Genomic DNA, 18,020 nt, shown 5'->3' with positions numbered 1-18,020 from the left:
CGGCGGTGAGCGGCGGGACCGGCAGCTGCGGCTCCTCGCAGGGTCTGCTGGTGGTGAGGGGTTGGGGCCGGAGGGTGGGTCAGACTGAGCTGCGTGTCCTTGCTTCTGTCAGTAAGGAGCGGCTTTTAGCGCTGAGATCTGCATTATCGGTCTGCAAAGGGCTTGGAGGGGTGAAGCATAGCTGCAGCTTGAAATTGCACCGTTGCTTTGCAGGGGGCTCTGAGGAGCAGCACCGCAGAAGTACAACGCGATTGAGTGACATGTTTTTAAACCTCCTTTTAACTGGACAGAAATGTGTTAAAATAGGACCTAATGTTAGAAGCCGGCAGCTAGCTCAGGAAGTTTGCAAGGTCGTAAAATACTTCACTATAACCACTGCTACGTTAAAAGTAGGCATATTAAAAAAGTAAACATGAAAGAGTCAGATAATCCTCTTTAAGTCTAATTGTAGTTGCCTTTGTTTTTCAGGCACTGTTACCACCTGTTTTGTAGAGGGAAAAGCCTGGTCAGTATGAGCTGGGTTGTGGAGGAGTGGAAAGAAGGCCTGTCCCCACGAGTCCTTCAGAAGATCCACGAGCTGGAGAGTCAGGTAGACAAGCTGAAAAAAGAGCGTCAGCAAAGACAGTTCCAGTTAGAGTCTCTGGAGGCAGCTTTGCAAAAGCAGAAACAGAAGGTAATGTGGGTACTGTGGTAACTTCCCTAAAATGCTGTTCTGCAAGCCTGATGTGATTGTGTGAAGCTTTGTTAGCTGAGTGTTGTTAGAAGATGAAAGATTTTTCTGTTCTTCATGCTGACTGACTGGGAAGGTACCATGGGAACGTAAACTGCTTATCTCCGTTGCTTTCTCATAGCTGTTCATCATATCCTGCTCTTTGTTAAGTTTTGATTGTATTTATGCCTCCTATCAGTGTTTGAAATGGTTGTCCAAGTCCAAATGCGTGCTTACTTTGAAGCTTTCTTCCAGGATTTATGTTTAAGAAAACATTACGTTATTATACCTGTTAAAAATCTATGCCTCTTACACGAGAGCAGCACAACTGATGACCTCTTACTGCTTCATATTGTCTCTGTATGCTTATTTGTCTCATTTGTTACTTTAATTTACATGCATCTCAGATTTCTGCTTGTATATCTGTATTTTGGGAATTATTTTTTTTCTTTAAGGATGAGGTGTTGTTCTCATCTGGCTTTAGGCTGTCAACCCTCTAGCCTAGAAGCTAGGAACTCATAACCTGAATTCTGCAACTGTATCTAAGCTGTATTCAAATGTTGCAAGGCAGAAGTTTGCCTCTTATTCCTGTTTGGCTGATACAATTTTCTAGCAAAACTGAAGCTTAATAGTTTTCCTAGGTTATTGTTATTTATTCCTTCCTGAGTTTCCAGATAGAGTCTCAGCTGATGTGTTCTCTAAATTGGGGGCTGGAGGGGGGGGGAATACTGAAAAGATTGGGTATATTCAAATAGATGTGTTTTAAATGTCAGAAGCAGCAGCAAATACTTAATACTTTTCAGCTGGAGGCAAAGCTGAGAGGAGCTCTGGTGTCCTACTTCCCAGTAGTTACTGCTGAGCAGCAGGTGGCTATAGTTTGACTCAGAGGCTGGAGGAGAAGGAAATCTGCTGTCAGGGCCTATTTCCAACACAAAGCTGCAACACTTTACAATAACAATGCATTTTTTTCTTTAGGTAATAAAAGTATTCTGATTGCTAAGGCTTAGAGGATAGAAAGAGAAATGAGACGATCACTGAAGACTGCGAACTGGTGTAGACCACTATTTAAGAGCTCATGAGTTTTTAATGTGACTATGTCTATTCAGTAAATTGGGTATTAATGTGACTGAGATGAATTTTAAGGATGTATTTTTGTTTAAACCCAAGGATGTCTGGAAAGTATTTCTGTCTGAGGTTTTCAGTGCTGTTATGGTTTGGAATACTGGGAAGAAAAAAACAGCATGTAATCTGTGTAATTATTATTTTAAGTAAAGATGTGAAGATTAGATACTAAGCCTTTTTGAAATGTTCTTTATTCCAACTAGGTTGAAAATGAAAAAAATGAAACTGCAAGTTTAAAGAGAGAGAACCAGAGCTTGATGGAATTGTGTGATAGTCTTGACAAAGCAAAGCAGAAAAACTCACATGACCTTCAAGTGAAAGAATCTCAAGTCAACATTCTGTCAGGGCAGCTGAGTTCCAGCAAAAAGGAAATTGAAAGATTAGAACAAGAACTGAAAAGGTAAAGTGAGAACTTGCTTTGTTTCTCCTAACCTTCAATCAGTTATTTTCTCCTGTTTTTCTCTTTTCATGTGGCTTTTATGGTCTTCCAGTTTCTCTTCATCTTACATGTTCAAATCTTGTGACCAAAATTTCAAAACTTCATCCTGTTGTTATGTATGTATATGTGAGCTGTTATGTAGATCTGTCTGCAGCTTGAAGCAGTGATTGCCTATGGTTTGTCCTTAATTAAGGGGGGGGGGGGTTCTGCAACATCTTACAAGGAAAGGAAACATCTGCTTTGCATTAGCAAATGAGTTAGTACAGCTGAGTTACTTTGCAGAAGTATACTTTGCAAACGGCTTGGAGTTGTAAGGAAAGTGCATGGATAACTGAAGATCAAGTCTACTTAAAATTATGACAGCAGGAAGGAGTGAGCATCTCTTGGAGTGGAAGAAGAAATTTCTAAAAGCAGCAGTGCTGTGACCAAACAACCATATCTAGTTAATGAAATAAAGAAGTGATTCCTGCTGCACTATTTACTGAAATAGAGATTTGTGGGAGAGTTAGGCATCTCTGCTCTGTGGAAACATTTTTTTATTTTGTTACAGAGATAACACTGCCTTAGTACTGATAGGTGCTTGTCCAACTGTAGTTGTGGTTTCAGATAATTGTTTTTGTTAGTGCTTTGTCTTCTGTGTTACAGTGAAGTTGATGGAAAAACACCTCAACTTGTAAATGTTATCAGATTTATGGCACAGGGGCTATGTAAGTATGCTGTCTAGAAAGAAATACAGAACATCCTGAGCTGTAGGGTCCCGCAAGGATTAATTCCAAATCCTGGCCTTTGTGTAAGACCAATCAAAATGCAAATCTTGTGTCTGATAGCATTGTCCAAATGTTTCTTGAATTCCAGCAATCTTGGGACTGTGACTACTGCTCTGGGCAGCCTCTGAAGAAAAACCTTTTCTTCAGACCCTATCAGGCTATTTTCTCCTTTCCTGTTTCTGTTACTAGAGAGAAGAGATCAGCACCTGCTCCTGTGCTTCCCTTGTGAGGGAGATGTCAGCTATCTGAAGCCTTCCCTCAGTCTGCTCTTCTCTGGGCTGAATAAATCATGCACATTGCCCTCTAGACCATTCCCCATCTCTGTAGCCTTCCTTTGGATGCTTGCTTGATAGCTTTGCCTTTATAAGGACACAAATATAATGTGGTGCCCAGAACTACACACAGTATCTGAGGAAAGGCTTCACCAAAGCAGACAGTCCTTTCCCTCACCTGGCTGGCAGCATTGGGCCTGGTGCACTGTAGTGTATGATACCTTTTGGCTGCCAGAGCTCACTGCTGACTCATGTTCAACTCAATGTCATTCAGAATCCCCAGATCCCTTTCCATGGGGCTGCTCTCTAGCCTCTTGTTCCCCCCAGTGAAGTTAACATCATCATCTGTTAAACTTTTTCTCATACTAGAGATATGCTCTGTTCTTAAATAAATGAGTATCAATAAAGTTGAGTATCCTGTGCACACAAGAAAGTGTTGTGCTGATAATAGTAATGCAGAATTATTATCTCAGAGAGGGGTAAACCTGCCATGCCAACTTTTGTTTAATGCTTGTCATCATGGCCTGGAGTATGTTTATTTCTCTCAACTGTTGGAAGATGTACTTCTTACTGTCCTTAGAGGCAAATAAAGAAAGAGCTGTTGGAGGCTTCTTTCTGTTTCTCCTTTTGCTTTTTTTTTCTTCTCTCATTTTTTTTCTCCCTTTTTCCCCATTCTGAGAAAACGAGGGAAACTTGAGGTTTTTCACTGTTGTAAATTACATTCACAAGAAGATTCTAAATTTCAGCAACAATTTATGATATGTAGAAACACCAACCTTACGCCAGGGATTGCTGAGATTCTTTGAAAAAGAATCCAGTGTGGTTGGCAAGGTTGGTATAGCTACACTGATGAAATATAGAACAAATCTGCTGTCAAAGGCTGGCTGTGAGAGGTTACAGCTTAAGGGTACATCTCATCCATTTTGAAAGCTGTGAAGAGACGACTTTATTGGGTTCTTTTATTTCCTTTATGGTTTATGTAGTTGTCTACTGTGGTATTAAAAGTATTATGTACAGCTCAACTGGCTGTCAGTTTTGATTTTGCATTTGGTTCTGTTTTATACTGACTGATTGTGTAACGTTATTTATCACCTCATAGCAACTGATAACCTACTGGGAGAAGAATTCTTAACTTTGTTATAAAACGGAAGGAGAAAATGATTAGGAAGTTGTGGAGTCACTATTATGGACTGCAACCTGAAGCAGGTTGTCTTGTCAACCTGTGCTTGCTAGGCAGGACTGCGATTGCCGTTCCATTACAACAATTACTGTATAACTTATAAACTAGTGATAAAGTTTCCAGGAATGAGCTTCAACTCTTCACGGTCACAAAAATCAGTTCTTGTTCAGAATTGATTTTTAAATTTGGTACTTGAAATAGTATAATTTATTTGTGCATTTCAGGGTCTTAAAAATAGATAACTGACTCCTAGTTTTCTAGTTTCTAAGAGTAATTAACTACTCCTCCTTCTTTCCTAAACAGATACAAATGTGAGCTTGAGAGAAGTCAGCAGTCACTGATTGCAGCAGACTTGTCGTTCAGTGGTACTCCACAGAGAAGTTTTACTGCTCCTTTAACACCAGTTCAAAGTCACAATGGTAAATGGTTTTTTTTCTTCATACAGCACTGTCAGTTTTCTTGGAAGGTGAGAGAGCTGTTTTAAACATCACATGCGTACTGTCTTGCCTAGTCCATATTACATAGCTTATTGTGAGGGTACCTGGTTCCTAACACCATAAACTCCAATTTTAAAAACTATTAGTGCAGATTGAACTCTTACAGCAAATACTAAACCTTTTAAACACTACACTGATGGGCATGAAATAGTAATGGGAGTATTTATCAACAGACTGCAGTGGTTTTTTGAATGGTTGTTCATAGTGTCGGCTTTTCTTTCATATAGTAAAGAACAAATTTCTTCTCTTTCATCTAGTGTAGGTGCTTCAACTAAAATTGTCAACAGTCATTTGTGTTCTTTATAAGACTGTTTTGACTTAGGCTACTATTGTACATAATAATCTGAACACTTACAACAAAATCTGTGTATTCACATCAAAGCATCACTTATCTTCAAATTAGTGACATTAATAACACCTGTGTATTAAGTAGCATTTTAAAGAACCATTCATCATTTCTTTGTAGATGCTAAGTTTGAAGAATTAGAAGAAAAATATAAGAAAGAAGTACAAGAAAGAAAGAAGCTAGAGTTAGAACTGAGAACCATCCAGGCTAAGGTAAGTATGTTTTGAAAAGGGCGTGTGTGATATCTAAGACAGTTACTACTGATTAAACTTGGAAGAGTGGAATACATTTCTCATCACTTAAAAAATAATTAGAATATATATTTCTTAAAAAAGCTAATTATTACCATGTAAAAGTAATCTAAAGCCAGCATAATTGAATAGCAAAACAATGAATGTTAAAATGGAGAGCACATCCTTCAAAATCAATGAAGCATAGACAGTGAAGCACAAGTGAAAATGGTGCTACTTTGGGCATCTTAAATGTGTTAGGATAATAAAATAGTCTTGAAAAGATTACAAGAAATAACTTACCCAGCAAACAAAAATCAGTATAGTTTTTAATGTCTGAGAAGCAGGAAGTATTTTAGAGGATCTCTAAGCCAGTAAATGACTAAGACGTAAAAGCCCTCAAAAATGAAGCAAATATATAGTTTTTACTAGATTGTAAATCTAAAGGCTTAAAAAGCTTCCTATGTTAAAGTTGTTCTTTGTGGCAGCTGTGAATCTCTAGTATAATCTTAAATTGAGGTCAGAACAAGTCTTAAAAGCAATTGATAAAAAGAATAGTGCTATAATGATAATCAGATACAGATAGTATTTCTCCAGCGAAGTGATCACAGCACCAGGCTATTGGAAATCAAGAAGTGTTTGGACAGTGCTCTTAGACATGAGGTTTGAATGTTGGGCAGTCCTGTGTGGAGCCCTGAGTTGGATTTGATAATTGTTGTGGGCCCATTCCAACTTGGGTTATTCTATGATTCTAACATACGCCACTGAATTCATAGGGCACTCCAAAGTGAACTGGCTGAATCACTGTGATGACACCTAAATTCAGTCTCCTATTGTCACTAAAAAGTGAAAATATATGGCTTATTGTGGTGGCTATGTTGAAAAACAGTGCTTTGTGGCTGAGAAGTTGTTCTATCAAACACTGTTATTGTGCTCTTAACTGCTGTAGCTTCTGTAGAGATAAATAGGAGGCATTACTTTCAGAATGACCTAATTGGTCTCCTTGTTTTGGAGATGCAGATCTGTTGATAAGTACTTGGTATGCTTCAATTACAGTAATTTAATTTATGTAGTATAAAAAGTGGTGATATCAATGAGTAATTTGCACTGATACATGATGTGTTGTCACAACAATGTGAAATGATCACAACCTATTATCTAGTTATTAATAAGTGAATTATTTTTTTATATTGTTGCTATATGAATTTAGGGTTTTTTTTTTTCTTGGTCACAGAAAATAAATCAGCCTTATATTCAACAAAGCTCTTTGAGTCACAGGGAGATCGCTCGACATCAGGCTTCTTCATCTGTGTTTTCATGGCAACAAGAAAAAACACCATCTAGAAATCAAGAAACCCCTGCAAAAAGAACTTCTTCAACACCCTATTTTCCATGGGAAAAAGAAGCCAATTCGAGTATAACATCAGAGAAGAGCAAGTTTGACAACAGTTTTTCTGAGGATTGTAACTCTTCGCTCATCATCCAGCTAAGAGCCCAGAACCAAGGTATCTAATATATTTCTTTAAAACTCAGAGGCTCTTGGTTTCATGCCACTTCATGCCATGTGGATAGAAGGGAGTTATCGGAATTGGTCTTTTACTGAGGGAAAGGTACCTGTTGTTTCCTTTGGCAACTAGCCCAGCTGGCTACTTGTGTGTGTATTCACAAAGACCAGCCATATGAGATTATCCAGGAGAGATTTTGGGGTGAGCAGAGGACATCACATAAAAATTAAAGGAGGATAGCCTTCTCCAATGATTCCGTTGCTTTTGGAACAATTCTCTTAGAATTTAATTTCAGGATTTCAGGATTTAATTACAACTCACTGTTGAATTTGATCATATGGTTTCCTTCATTTTTACGATTGAGTTTTATGGCTGAGCAGTATCTGCATTTAAAAATTCACTGATTAAACATTCTTAATACATAACTAAATTTGTCTGTGAAGAACACTACGGGAAACTCAGGACAGAGTGATACCAGAAATCCAAAGGAAAAGTTAAGCATGATCTTACTTTATGCATGTTGAAATGAAGAAAGACTTTTTTTCAGATGTCTGATCTCTTCTGGTGATCAGATATTTGCTTGATTATGGTAGTAAATAGCAGACTTAAATCTGCTATTTGGACTACAAGTGTTTCTTGTAGTTTTTTTTTTTTTCAACCAGTTTCTGTATTTTCTGTTTATTTAATTGCCTACAGATGAAGTTTCAGCCTGGGCTATACTTTCCAGTTTAGAAGCCTTAAAAATTTAGCATCAGGAGAACAGGTCTTTAAAAAAAAAAAAAGAGAGAGAAAATATACGTATAGCCACTTAGTAATTCTTAATGACAGTTCTGTAACTGACTAATGCTTTCTATCACAAAATTGTTGTGATTTTGGAAGACACACTCTTGCTGATTTATACTATGACAGGATCACTTGATTTTACTTTGTATATGTATAGCTTTAGAGACAAGAAAAATATTAAGTAGTAAAATACTCTATTTGCAAATGCTCAGTAATTGAAAAGTCTCTTTGCTTCAAAGGCTCACAGTTGTCCCAAGCAAATGTTTGTAGTGGGTGCCTTTCCTTTAAAAATAAACAGAATTGAACTGAAAGTATTTATCCAGAGATATGTTTCTGTATTTCTAAAAACAAAGAAGGAAAAACCAATAGCAAAAGAACAAATAATCTTTTGCCTTTGCAGCATTTTGGCCTGACTTTTTCTTTACTCTCCTATGTCACAAAGTGGAACTTGTCAATTTAGTCAACTATCCTATTCCTATGTTCTGCTTGCTGAACATTTTGCAGTGTCTGTTTTCGTCAGGCATTAGATTGTTATCAGACATTCTCAATATTTCAGAATTTATAGACCCTTGGAAGTCATGGAAGAAGTATCCTTAATCTTGACTGTTTTAAAATTCAGAGCTAAATTCCAATGTCAAAGACCTAGAACAACAACTGCAAGCTCTAGAAAAGGAGAAGAAATCCCATATGAATAAGCATCAAGAGATTGAACTTCAGCTGGATAGAGCAAAGCTGGAATTAACAGAGAAGAATAAAGTCTTGAACAAAACAAGAGATAAACTGACTCAGATGAAGACACAATTTGATCAGGCTACCGCACAGGTGAGATATTGCATCACACATCTGAGTGTCCTTAAAGTTCAATCCCAGTATTAATGTGTGTCACCTTTCAGCTGTTTTGTAAGCTGTTTGTAAGAATCAAGATACCCTGACAACTTTCTTGAGCATTTGCTGAGGATCCAGTTTTGACAAGAAAATGCTAGTTTACATATTACCTATAAGTACTCATAAGTAGATATAACTGACTATTCATAAGCTGATGTCCATTTTCTGAAAGGTTCTTACTCTACTTGAAGAAATACTTTCCATTCTTTACTTGTAGCCTTCAGGCAAGTTTGGCTGGAATACTAAAAAATATTTTTAGATTAAATTGCGTAGAGCAACAATGACATCTGGTGGCAAGTTCTAACCGTGAAGCGTCTGTCATACAACTTTGGCTGAAAATCAGTATGGCTGCCTAAACTACAGTGTGTTGTGATGGCATAGTCTTTGCGTTTTAAACGACTTGTGTGAACTAAAATATGGGTTAAAATGTCATGCAAGATGATGTTGAGAAAATATGTAATCTTAAAATGTGTTTTCATGACCTAATCCTAAGCAATTTACATTCATAGGCATACTAAGTAAAGTTTTTTAAAAAACCAACAGCGTAGTACAACTTGGTGAATTTCTTTAGTCAATAATTTTATTTAAATATAAAATATGTAAAAGCAAAATCATTCAGAGTTTTGCAGATAATCATGCAAAATAGAGAATAATTCTTAAAAATCTTGGATTTTAAACTGTAGAAGCTAACCAGTATGAAGTTTTCTTCTTACTGATTGAGTTGCAGTACCTTCCTGAAGTCTCTTTTTGTAGCATTTGACAAATAGGAAAATAGGGCAGAAGTCATAATTATTTGAATCTATGATTTGATGTCAGATACAGCGTGATTCTGTAGGCTGTCAAGTAAACTGTAGATAGTTCTGGGGCAAAGGACTGCTATAATAGAATGATCTTTAATAAATTACTGTCTTTATCCTCAAACTTCATATCAAAGATGTGTTTTTTTCTGAAGGTGATTTTATTGTGAGAAGATATATATATATTCTCTCCTATTTTTTTCCACTGATATATATTATCATTTTCAAGAAATATGTATATGCATACATACATATTATCACCAACATAAGCAAGTATGTGTTTAGTACCTTGGATTATTAAGAACTTCTGATACCATGCAGAGTTACACTGTAGTTTATTTGGATGACAGAACAATTGTGTTAAGTGAAATTAGACTTTTTACATGAATGGAGATGATCTAAAATAAAACTTGTACTTTTAATGCTTGGTGTATAATCAGTGAATATACAGATGTTATAATTAAGAAGTGTACGAAAAAGTTACGCTAAACAGGTTATCATGCTAAAGAAGAATGAATGGAAAGCTTACCCTTGTCCTGGGCTTACTCCAGGAGGAGCAATCTCCAAAAAGAGACCCTTTCTTAGTGGCAGTCAGCTCTTAAATGGGGTCTTGGAGAGGTGCAGCCAGGCTCCACCCCTTCTGGTAGCACAGGTGAATTGCCTTCACCTGTGCTCCCAGGGCTGACTCATTGCTTGTCTCAGGTGGTCAATCAGAGGTTCAGGCCATGATTCAGCAGTTCCCATACACTCAGACTTGATTATTTTAGGTCCAAGCAATGGAGCAAAAGATGAAAAGATTGTCGGAAGAACTGAATTGTCAAAGACAAAATGCTGAGAGTGCTCGTCAGTCCTTGGAACAGAAATTAAAAGCAAAGGAAAAGGAATACCAAGAGGTAAGACAAGAAGAACTTTTCTAACTTTTGACTTGCTGAGGAGATGAAATCACATGGCCTGTTTTGTTTTGTTTTGTTTTGTTTTTTTGTAACTACTTTCCGGTTAACTGCAATCACTCTTAATAGGTAAAAGTCTCAAAGGTAATTGGAAAAACTGAGAACACATCCCTGCAGAGAGGAAGGGCTGCCACAGAGATGCAAAATTATTTATTAGTGTTTATTAGGTATTAGTCTGTTTGAGAGGTATGATTGAAATGCAAATATGCAAGAAATTAGGTTATATTGACCACAAACTTGCTATATATGTGACTTCAAATGTAATAACCCAGTTATTTGTTTGGAATCTTAGTTAACTTTTCCTGTGTCTCACAATGACAAAAAATTTCTTTAGGATTGTTTCTCTCTTCTAATCTTGTTTCATGCTCAGAAGATGGTAAAATTCAAGATTAGCATATCTGTCCTTAGCTTTCTCTTTTTTGACAGTTAATGCAGAGAAGAAAAAATCTAGTGGTATCCCAGGGAAATTAGTGAAGTTTGTTTAGATGTTTGTTTAGTTGAACGCTGATTCAGATGAGATCTAAACTTAATCAGCGCTGGAAAATCCAAAAGATGACTCAGATTCCGTAGTGATGATGACACTTTGGATAGGTATTTTTAGTTTTCTTTAGGGACTGGGAAGGAGGCTGTCCTGAGGACAATTGCTGTTGTGTCAAATGTTTGTCCTGAAAGTTTTTCTCAGAGGTAATCCTTAGGAAGACTAAATCACTGGTAGCAGTTCTGCTGGAGTGGCTGATGAACGATATTGCTAAAGATGCTGGAGTGAAAAAACAGTTTCACAAAATCTTACCTAGGATCTCAAAGACAAACAGAACCTTGTCTAGAAGAGGTTATAAGAATTGATCTTTGAATAATTGTTGAATAGAAAATATTGGAAATTCTCATCTGTATATTTTACTTGGTTGGGATTTTTTCATTCTGTGAAAGCTAAATTCCGGTCCTACTAAATTCTGTCCTATAAAAGCTCGCTTGTAGGCTTCTTATTCCATTTCAGTTTCTACAAGGCAGGTGAGTTTTCAATATGTGTTTGATTAACTTCCATAATGGCAAATGCCTGGGGCTTCTAAAGGCTGCTTCTTAGCTGGTAACATAACCTGGTTTCAGAGTTGGACTTGCATCGGTACATAATTTCAAATGTTTTCTGTTAATTTTCGTTGGAAAGCTTACTTCCAGTTTCCAAACTGAAAAGATGGAATTTATCATTTGAAATTTAGATGTCCATCTAAGCTAATTATAGCTATAGCCTTTGCTTTACCTTGTGTTATCAGAGGCACCTCCAGAAGGCAGGTTATTCCTGCAGCTTAGATGCAGATGTCTTCACAGTTTATCTGAATTTTTGCTGAGAATGAAAGAGAGCCTCCCCTGTAAGCTTAGAGGTATGTAGCTAACTTTTGGGCAGCTAAAAGTAAAGGAACTACTTTTTTGTTGTTTTGAGTATTCGTCTAAAAAAGGTTTTTTGCAGTTTCTCTTTTGTACTCTTACTGTTTAAAAGGCAAGATCTCTTCAGTCCCTCAGCTTTAGAAATAATTATTGTATTGGTATGGAGTGTAATGAAGAGATTAATTCAATGTCTTTAATAAGTTCACTAAGGTCCAAAGGGCTTCCTTGCATGCACTCAAGAAGTGCTTCTGGCCAGAGGTTTGCAGAAGAGCTCTTTAGATCTAATGTGTACTCTATTCAGTGTTAGTAACTAGCATTAGCTTAAGTGACATTGAGCTGTTGTCACATCTTTTCCCTCCAAATTACACAGTGCTTCTGTCACCTTCTTGTGTGGGAATATAATTACAGGTTTATCTACATCAGGTTCTACGCAGAAGACTGGTGTGTAACAAATGCATATTTTTAACAAAGCTTAGCAAAGATTGATGCTGCACTTTATACAGAATTACAACTGTAATAGCCAAAGGCATAAGGACAGACCAAATGGAAATTGCAATCATGATTGTTTTTCTTAATTGATGCCTATTTCTTGTGTTGTAAGAACCACATGAAATGTATTGTTCTTCTGCAGGTTTCACAAAGTCTGTTTTATGCTATTTTCACAAAAGACTGTCTTTGTTAGTCTCCTGTTGATTAGTCCCATGCTGATTATTATTTTATAAATAACTATGAATTTCCCCGGGGGGGAAAACATCACACCTACAGTGTGGTATTTAAGTAATGGTAAAGAAGAGTTGATTTTGTCCACTTGTAGCATAAAGTGAATCTTATTTGAAACACATCTTTAACATAACAAATTTTAATACTTACTTTCACTAGATCTAGGTACTTCCCCCCCCCCTTTTCATGATATGACTGTTGCTCATATCATGAAGTTTTTCAGTAGATGGCACAAACTGAATTAGAACCACGCTTGTCCACATGAAACTTGCAGCACACACCAAAGTTATATTTAAATTATTTATTGTGTAAGAGGAGTGTTTCTGAGCTGGCAGTATCCGCATATCAGTATCCCTTTGTTATAGCTCCAGTAACAAAAATAGAGACTTGTTGCTGTTTTATGTACTTATTTCTTTGCTAATCTACCACTGTCTTCTAGGAACTCTCTTGTCAGCAACGTTCCTTGCAAAAGCTGGATCAGCAGAACAATGATGTAAGAAACAAACTGAATCAGGAGCTACAGCAAGCCAAAAATGACTTCAATGCTCTGCAGGCAGAATTCGACAAAGTAGGTTTTTATATTAAAAACTTCTACTACTGCTAAAATTTAGTAGTCTTGACAATACTGCACAAAGTAAATAATAATAATCAATGTGGGGATTTACATTAATATTTTGTGCAGTTTGTATTAGCTGCTTTGTATTTACCGTTTCTCACTGCAATGCTACATATTTAAATGTGAATTACGGAATTCAAAAGGTTTGGGCTTAGTCCACTTTTCACAGGGAAGGAGAGCAGTGCCATTAAAATAAGTCTGTTGAATGAGACAAGAATAACTGTGGCTGTTCACAAGAGGCACCTTGTACAAGAAACCATAGAGGTGCAGCCTGATGGTAGAGCTAAGCTGATCTACGGGTAGTCAATCAACTGACTCTTGGAAATGCAGCTGTATTTCATATACTCTTGGTCATGCACTCCTGTTACTTTCTTTATAGCAGCACCTGCACACGTTTGAACCTGCAGAGAACTGATAATAGATCTAAAAAAGCGAAGAAAACAGAAAGTACGTGTGTACATGGGCATAAGAGTTTTCCATCAATTTGACTGAACTGAGTCCCCCCAAAATCCAGATTATTGTCAGGGCTTGTGTGAGGGGCGCTTTGAATGTTAGGGAGATCTTCCCCAGTTTTGGCAGCAAGTAGCCATTAGGTCATATTAGTTATGATGGAGCCACAATTTTAAGGAATTATAGTGCAGCAGAAGCCTAGAAGACTAAAAACCTTACGTATTTAAGGGTCAGAATGCTTTTGGTAGCAGCTATGAAGCAGCAAAGCTAGCTGAATTAGTAAGAAAAAAAAAAAAAGTTAAGTCTGAAAGTTGTGTTGAGAAGACCCATTAGCAGGGAGACTGAACTAAGACAATGTTTCTGGAAGTGAATACATTGTTAAATGTTTTCAGTGTAGGTTTTTAATATACATTTTTCTTGAGCGTATGCTACTAAAGAAATTGGTTTCATATTGAAAAACAGGTACTTTATAGTTCTTTCTACAAGAAAGCTGATTTATTATCCCAAGAGCTCAGAATTATTATATTATAAATATTACTATATATTTTTCTTGCTTTCTTGTTTTGACTTGTTAATCATATTTCCTTTGTATTTCCTTTCTTTTAAATCTGGAGCATTATAGGACTATTTTGAAAGAGGGAAGGCCTGTTCGGTTTCTCTAGAACACTGTCCATGCAGCGAGACGTGCAGTTGTGGTGCTTAATTTCTGATTTCTATAGCTTAGCAAAAAGGCTGTTATGCCTTCAATCTCATTTATATCCTATAGTCATATCAGCTACATTGTGGTGATTTATCTGCTAATTGAATGTATTCATTTGTCTCAGAAAATCTGTATTTATTTTAGAGATATGCCACCTTTCTGGAGGTAAGGGGGCAGAAAGGCAATAAGAAGTTGTTTTCTAAACCACAATGCAGCAACTTTAGGTCCAAGGTGGAATAAAGTAATGTAGTTTTCTTTTTCTTTGTAAAAGAATTTAAAGTTTATGCATGGGAGTTTTAAAGGAAAAAGTAAATTTTCAGTATTCTTGCAGGTAATGGCAGTGAAACAACGCTTGGAACATGATACCAGTGATCTTACCCAGAAGCTGTGCAGAGCAGAACAGGCTTTGTTAGCAGCCCAGGCTAAGGAAACAGATCTCACGAGAACCTTTGAGGTAACCAATACAGAGGAGTAACAGAGTTATTATCATAAATTACTCATCTGTAAACGTTAGGACTGTCTATAAAGTATCTTTAGACACTTCTTATGAATTATTTTAATAACACAAATTAGGTCTTCACTAGGTTTACGTACACTAATTCAGCCTGTGCAATTAGCTGGTGGACTCTGGGATACAATATTAGAATTCTATTCAACACTCTTCAAGTTCACATTAGACTTCTTTTACCAAATGTGGGCTTTTGTTTTAAAATATGTATTTTTATTTCAGGACTAAAAGCAGGAATAAGTGTTTGTTTGACTTTAGAAGTACATTCTACAACCATTAGTGCATACTACTGGGCTTTAAAATCATATGCAAATGCTCAGTAGGTTGTCTTGAAACAACTGCATTTTTCTAAAAGGAAACAGAATCCAAGATGTTTACACCACTCTAAACACTTTCCTCAAAATGAAGATAAATTCAGAAAGATCTTTATCTTTTAACATGCAACCTCATATTCATAGGGGCAGAAATCTTTTCCTGTCTTATCTGCCTTTGTCTTTTCAGTTCCACTGTTTTGCTTATGTAGCAGAGAATCTACCGTAAAAACTTATTACAGGTGTGCTATGTGAACCACAGGCGATGGAATTCTTGTTTTCTGCTTCCAGTTAAAGGGAAGAAAGCCTATGGAATCTATGAAAGAAACCTATGGAATCTATATCAAAGATTTGTTTTATTTAAATAATTTCATCTGGCTCATTGCCTGTTGTTATGAGCAGATATAAAATCTGATATAATTTCTGCCAAAAATTCTGTGAACAAATTTGAAGTAACATAGGTGGTTTTTTTCCCCACTAGCGCTAACACTGATACAGCTTTAGTATATTGTGAAACTTTGGTTTAGGTACATTCATGCTGGTAGATTACAATGTCTGGAAATGTTCCCAGTTATTGGAATGTGGCTATTTAAGCTGTTAATTGTTAGAACATTATTTCACATGGCTTTGGCCCAGCTGACTAGCACTCTTGTACAATTCCCAGGCACAGTTTGAGAGTTCACATGAGCCAAGGGCCATTCCCAGCAAACAGTTTGGTTACAGACACCTGCTTTGGAAGATACAAGCTTTTAATGGTACAGATATGGACTGTCCCATGTCACTTGGCCTCAGTGCTGGATAGTCCTCCTTGGCACATGTTTATTTAGCAAATAAACGTAACCAGTGCCTTCTAGTGGAAATGCTGATCAAAAACACTTTTGTTCTTCCCATGTATAACAAAAGAGAAAAGCCTCTGGGAAGCTTCTGCACAATCTCAGTGTAATCTTTCATATTGAAAAATGAATGGGGAAAAAAGAGAAATCATGTATAGCAAATATTACATGCCTTTTCCTGTTTTGAAATTATAAAGTGAGGCTTGATACAGGACACTTGTTTGGTGTTTTTTTCCTTTGGGATCCTGCTGACAGAGAATATCTTAATTTGTGGAGATACTCTCTCTACTGCAAATTCTTGGTAGTGCTGGTTTTTATCTACTGATCTTTTATCCATCCTATTGGTCTGTAGCTGCTTTTCTTTGTATTTGTTTGTCTTGGCCAGACAATTAAACAGCTGGTGACAGTGATATTGTTTTAGAATGTGAGTGATACATTTATAAAGAATCTGAATCTTGGGATGTAGTAGTACTTGAAGAGATCAGTAATGCTGGAGTTTTCTCTCTGTCTTGACTTGCATATGATATTATCGTGTATGTTGCAAACCTTAAGACCTGGCTTGTCATCATCAATCATAAATAAGTGTAATCCAAAAAAAAAAAAACCCAAAATCATCAAATTGTTTTGAAGTCCTGGAGGTTTTGTTGACTGTAGATTTTGTTTATAGCAGTAGGAAATGAGAATGAGTTTGCGATGTCTTTAGATTTGCTGCAGAGAGAGGAATAGAATCTTGCAGTAATGTTCTAGCTTCTTATTGGGGAATACCATTGTTTTGCGGTGGTTAATCTACTGCTGTATTCACTCCTTACTGTGTAAGACTGACATTTCAAAATATTGCAAAATAGATGCACTTGTGAGACAGACTAGATATGTTTAGTTTAAGGACCGGTAAGCTTTGCAATCTTGGTATTTCTGTGATGTAGCAGTTATGGCATATTAAGATATAGCTTACATTTTGATGATGCTAGCAAACCCGTGGCTGTTAATGGAAAAAATTGATCAGTCTGTCCCTGTACTGCTCAGTCTGCCCACTGAAGACTTTCTCCCGATCAGTAGTACTATATGCATATTTTCTGGAGCTCAGTTTAGTTCTTTGATTTTATTTATTTTTTTTCTCAAGTCATGGTTGCAGAATGGATACATTGAGTAAAACATCATAGAGGTAGAGTCATTAACTGGATCAAAGCCAAATTGATTTTATTTCTTATAGCTTTAGAAAATGCAAATGGAAAGTTGTTATCATATGCTTTGATAAATTGTGGCTTCCTGGGCTTTGCTGAATGCTGTTAATTGGAAATGTTTTGCACTGAATCAAAATAATGGGACTTCTCAGCTGTTTTAATTTCTTAAACTTATCTGTTCTTTTGTAAATAGATCACTCCAGGTTTTCTAATGAACAGGCATGTTTAGTTCTTGTACTTGTATTTTCATGCAGCACTTGGAATGCAGGACGTTTTGGCACTTGTAACTTGAGGAATTATTGTTGGGATAACTAGAAAACTTTGTTCCTTGAAAATTTTGTGACTTTTTTTTTTAAACTCTGAGTAGGGAGGGCTATGAGTAGAAAGAAAGTTAACTGTTTATGACAGTGACAATTTTAATCGTGTTCTAAGGGTGATTTATTTATGTTGCTTCAAAAACAAGCCTGCCATGCCAGCAAGCATTTAATATTTTTCATCCAGACGTTTCTGTTTCTTGAGCTTGGCTTTTGAGAATTGCTGTCCATCTGCTAGTAGTAAATGGATGAATAATAGACGACCTGTTTCCAATTGGACCATGCCAGTGCCATGCCATCTGTTGTCCAGCAGTACAGGAGTTTGGAGAAAAAGGATTCATTTTCCTACAAGAACTTTTGTTTCATTTCCCACATGCAATGGCACTGTACAGTTGATTTTATATATATATAATTAAACTCAATTTATTTGGAAGAAAGTACTCCTAATGGCAAAACAACCCTCTGAAAGTGTAAGCACTTCTAAATATGTTCTGTCTTAAATGTGAGCTTTGTTGCTATGGTGAT

At 36.6% G+C, this 18,020-nt stretch overlaps 1 protein-coding gene across 3 annotated transcripts in view; it reads left to right on the top strand.

Moving 5' to 3' along the window:
• Positions 1-18,020, top strand: part of CENPF (centromere protein F) — a 37,040-nt gene continuing 19,020 nt past the window's right edge. The window contains exons 1-10 of one of the 3 annotated variants that reach the window (XM_019612670.1): positions 1-53; positions 469-673; positions 2,035-2,231; positions 4,793-4,908; positions 5,453-5,544; positions 6,797-7,067; positions 8,470-8,672; positions 10,300-10,425; positions 13,022-13,150; positions 14,680-14,802. In XM_019612670.1, the coding sequence (XP_019468215.1) occupies positions 512-673; positions 2,035-2,231; positions 4,793-4,908; positions 5,453-5,544; positions 6,797-7,067; positions 8,470-8,672; positions 10,300-10,425; positions 13,022-13,150; positions 14,680-14,802 (1,419 nt within the window). In that variant the 5' untranslated portion in view covers positions 1-53; positions 469-511. Of the gene's footprint in view, positions 54-73; positions 351-468; positions 674-2,034; positions 2,232-4,792; positions 4,909-5,452; positions 5,545-6,796; positions 7,068-8,469; positions 8,673-10,299; positions 10,426-13,021; positions 13,151-14,679; positions 14,803-18,020 lie in introns of those variants that run through there. The other 2 variants (XM_010706708.3, XM_019612671.2) reach the window with 2 other exon arrangements.

Source organism: Meleagris gallopavo, chromosome 2 (genome assembly GCF_000146605.3).
Source record: "Meleagris gallopavo isolate NT-WF06-2002-E0010 breed Aviagen turkey brand Nicholas breeding stock chromosome 2, Turkey_5.1, whole genome shotgun sequence".
Taxonomy (NCBI): Eukaryota; Metazoa; Chordata; class Aves; order Galliformes; family Phasianidae; genus Meleagris; species Meleagris gallopavo.
Note: the sequence above shows the minus strand (reverse complement) of the source record. Positions and strands in the feature narration are given on the sequence as shown.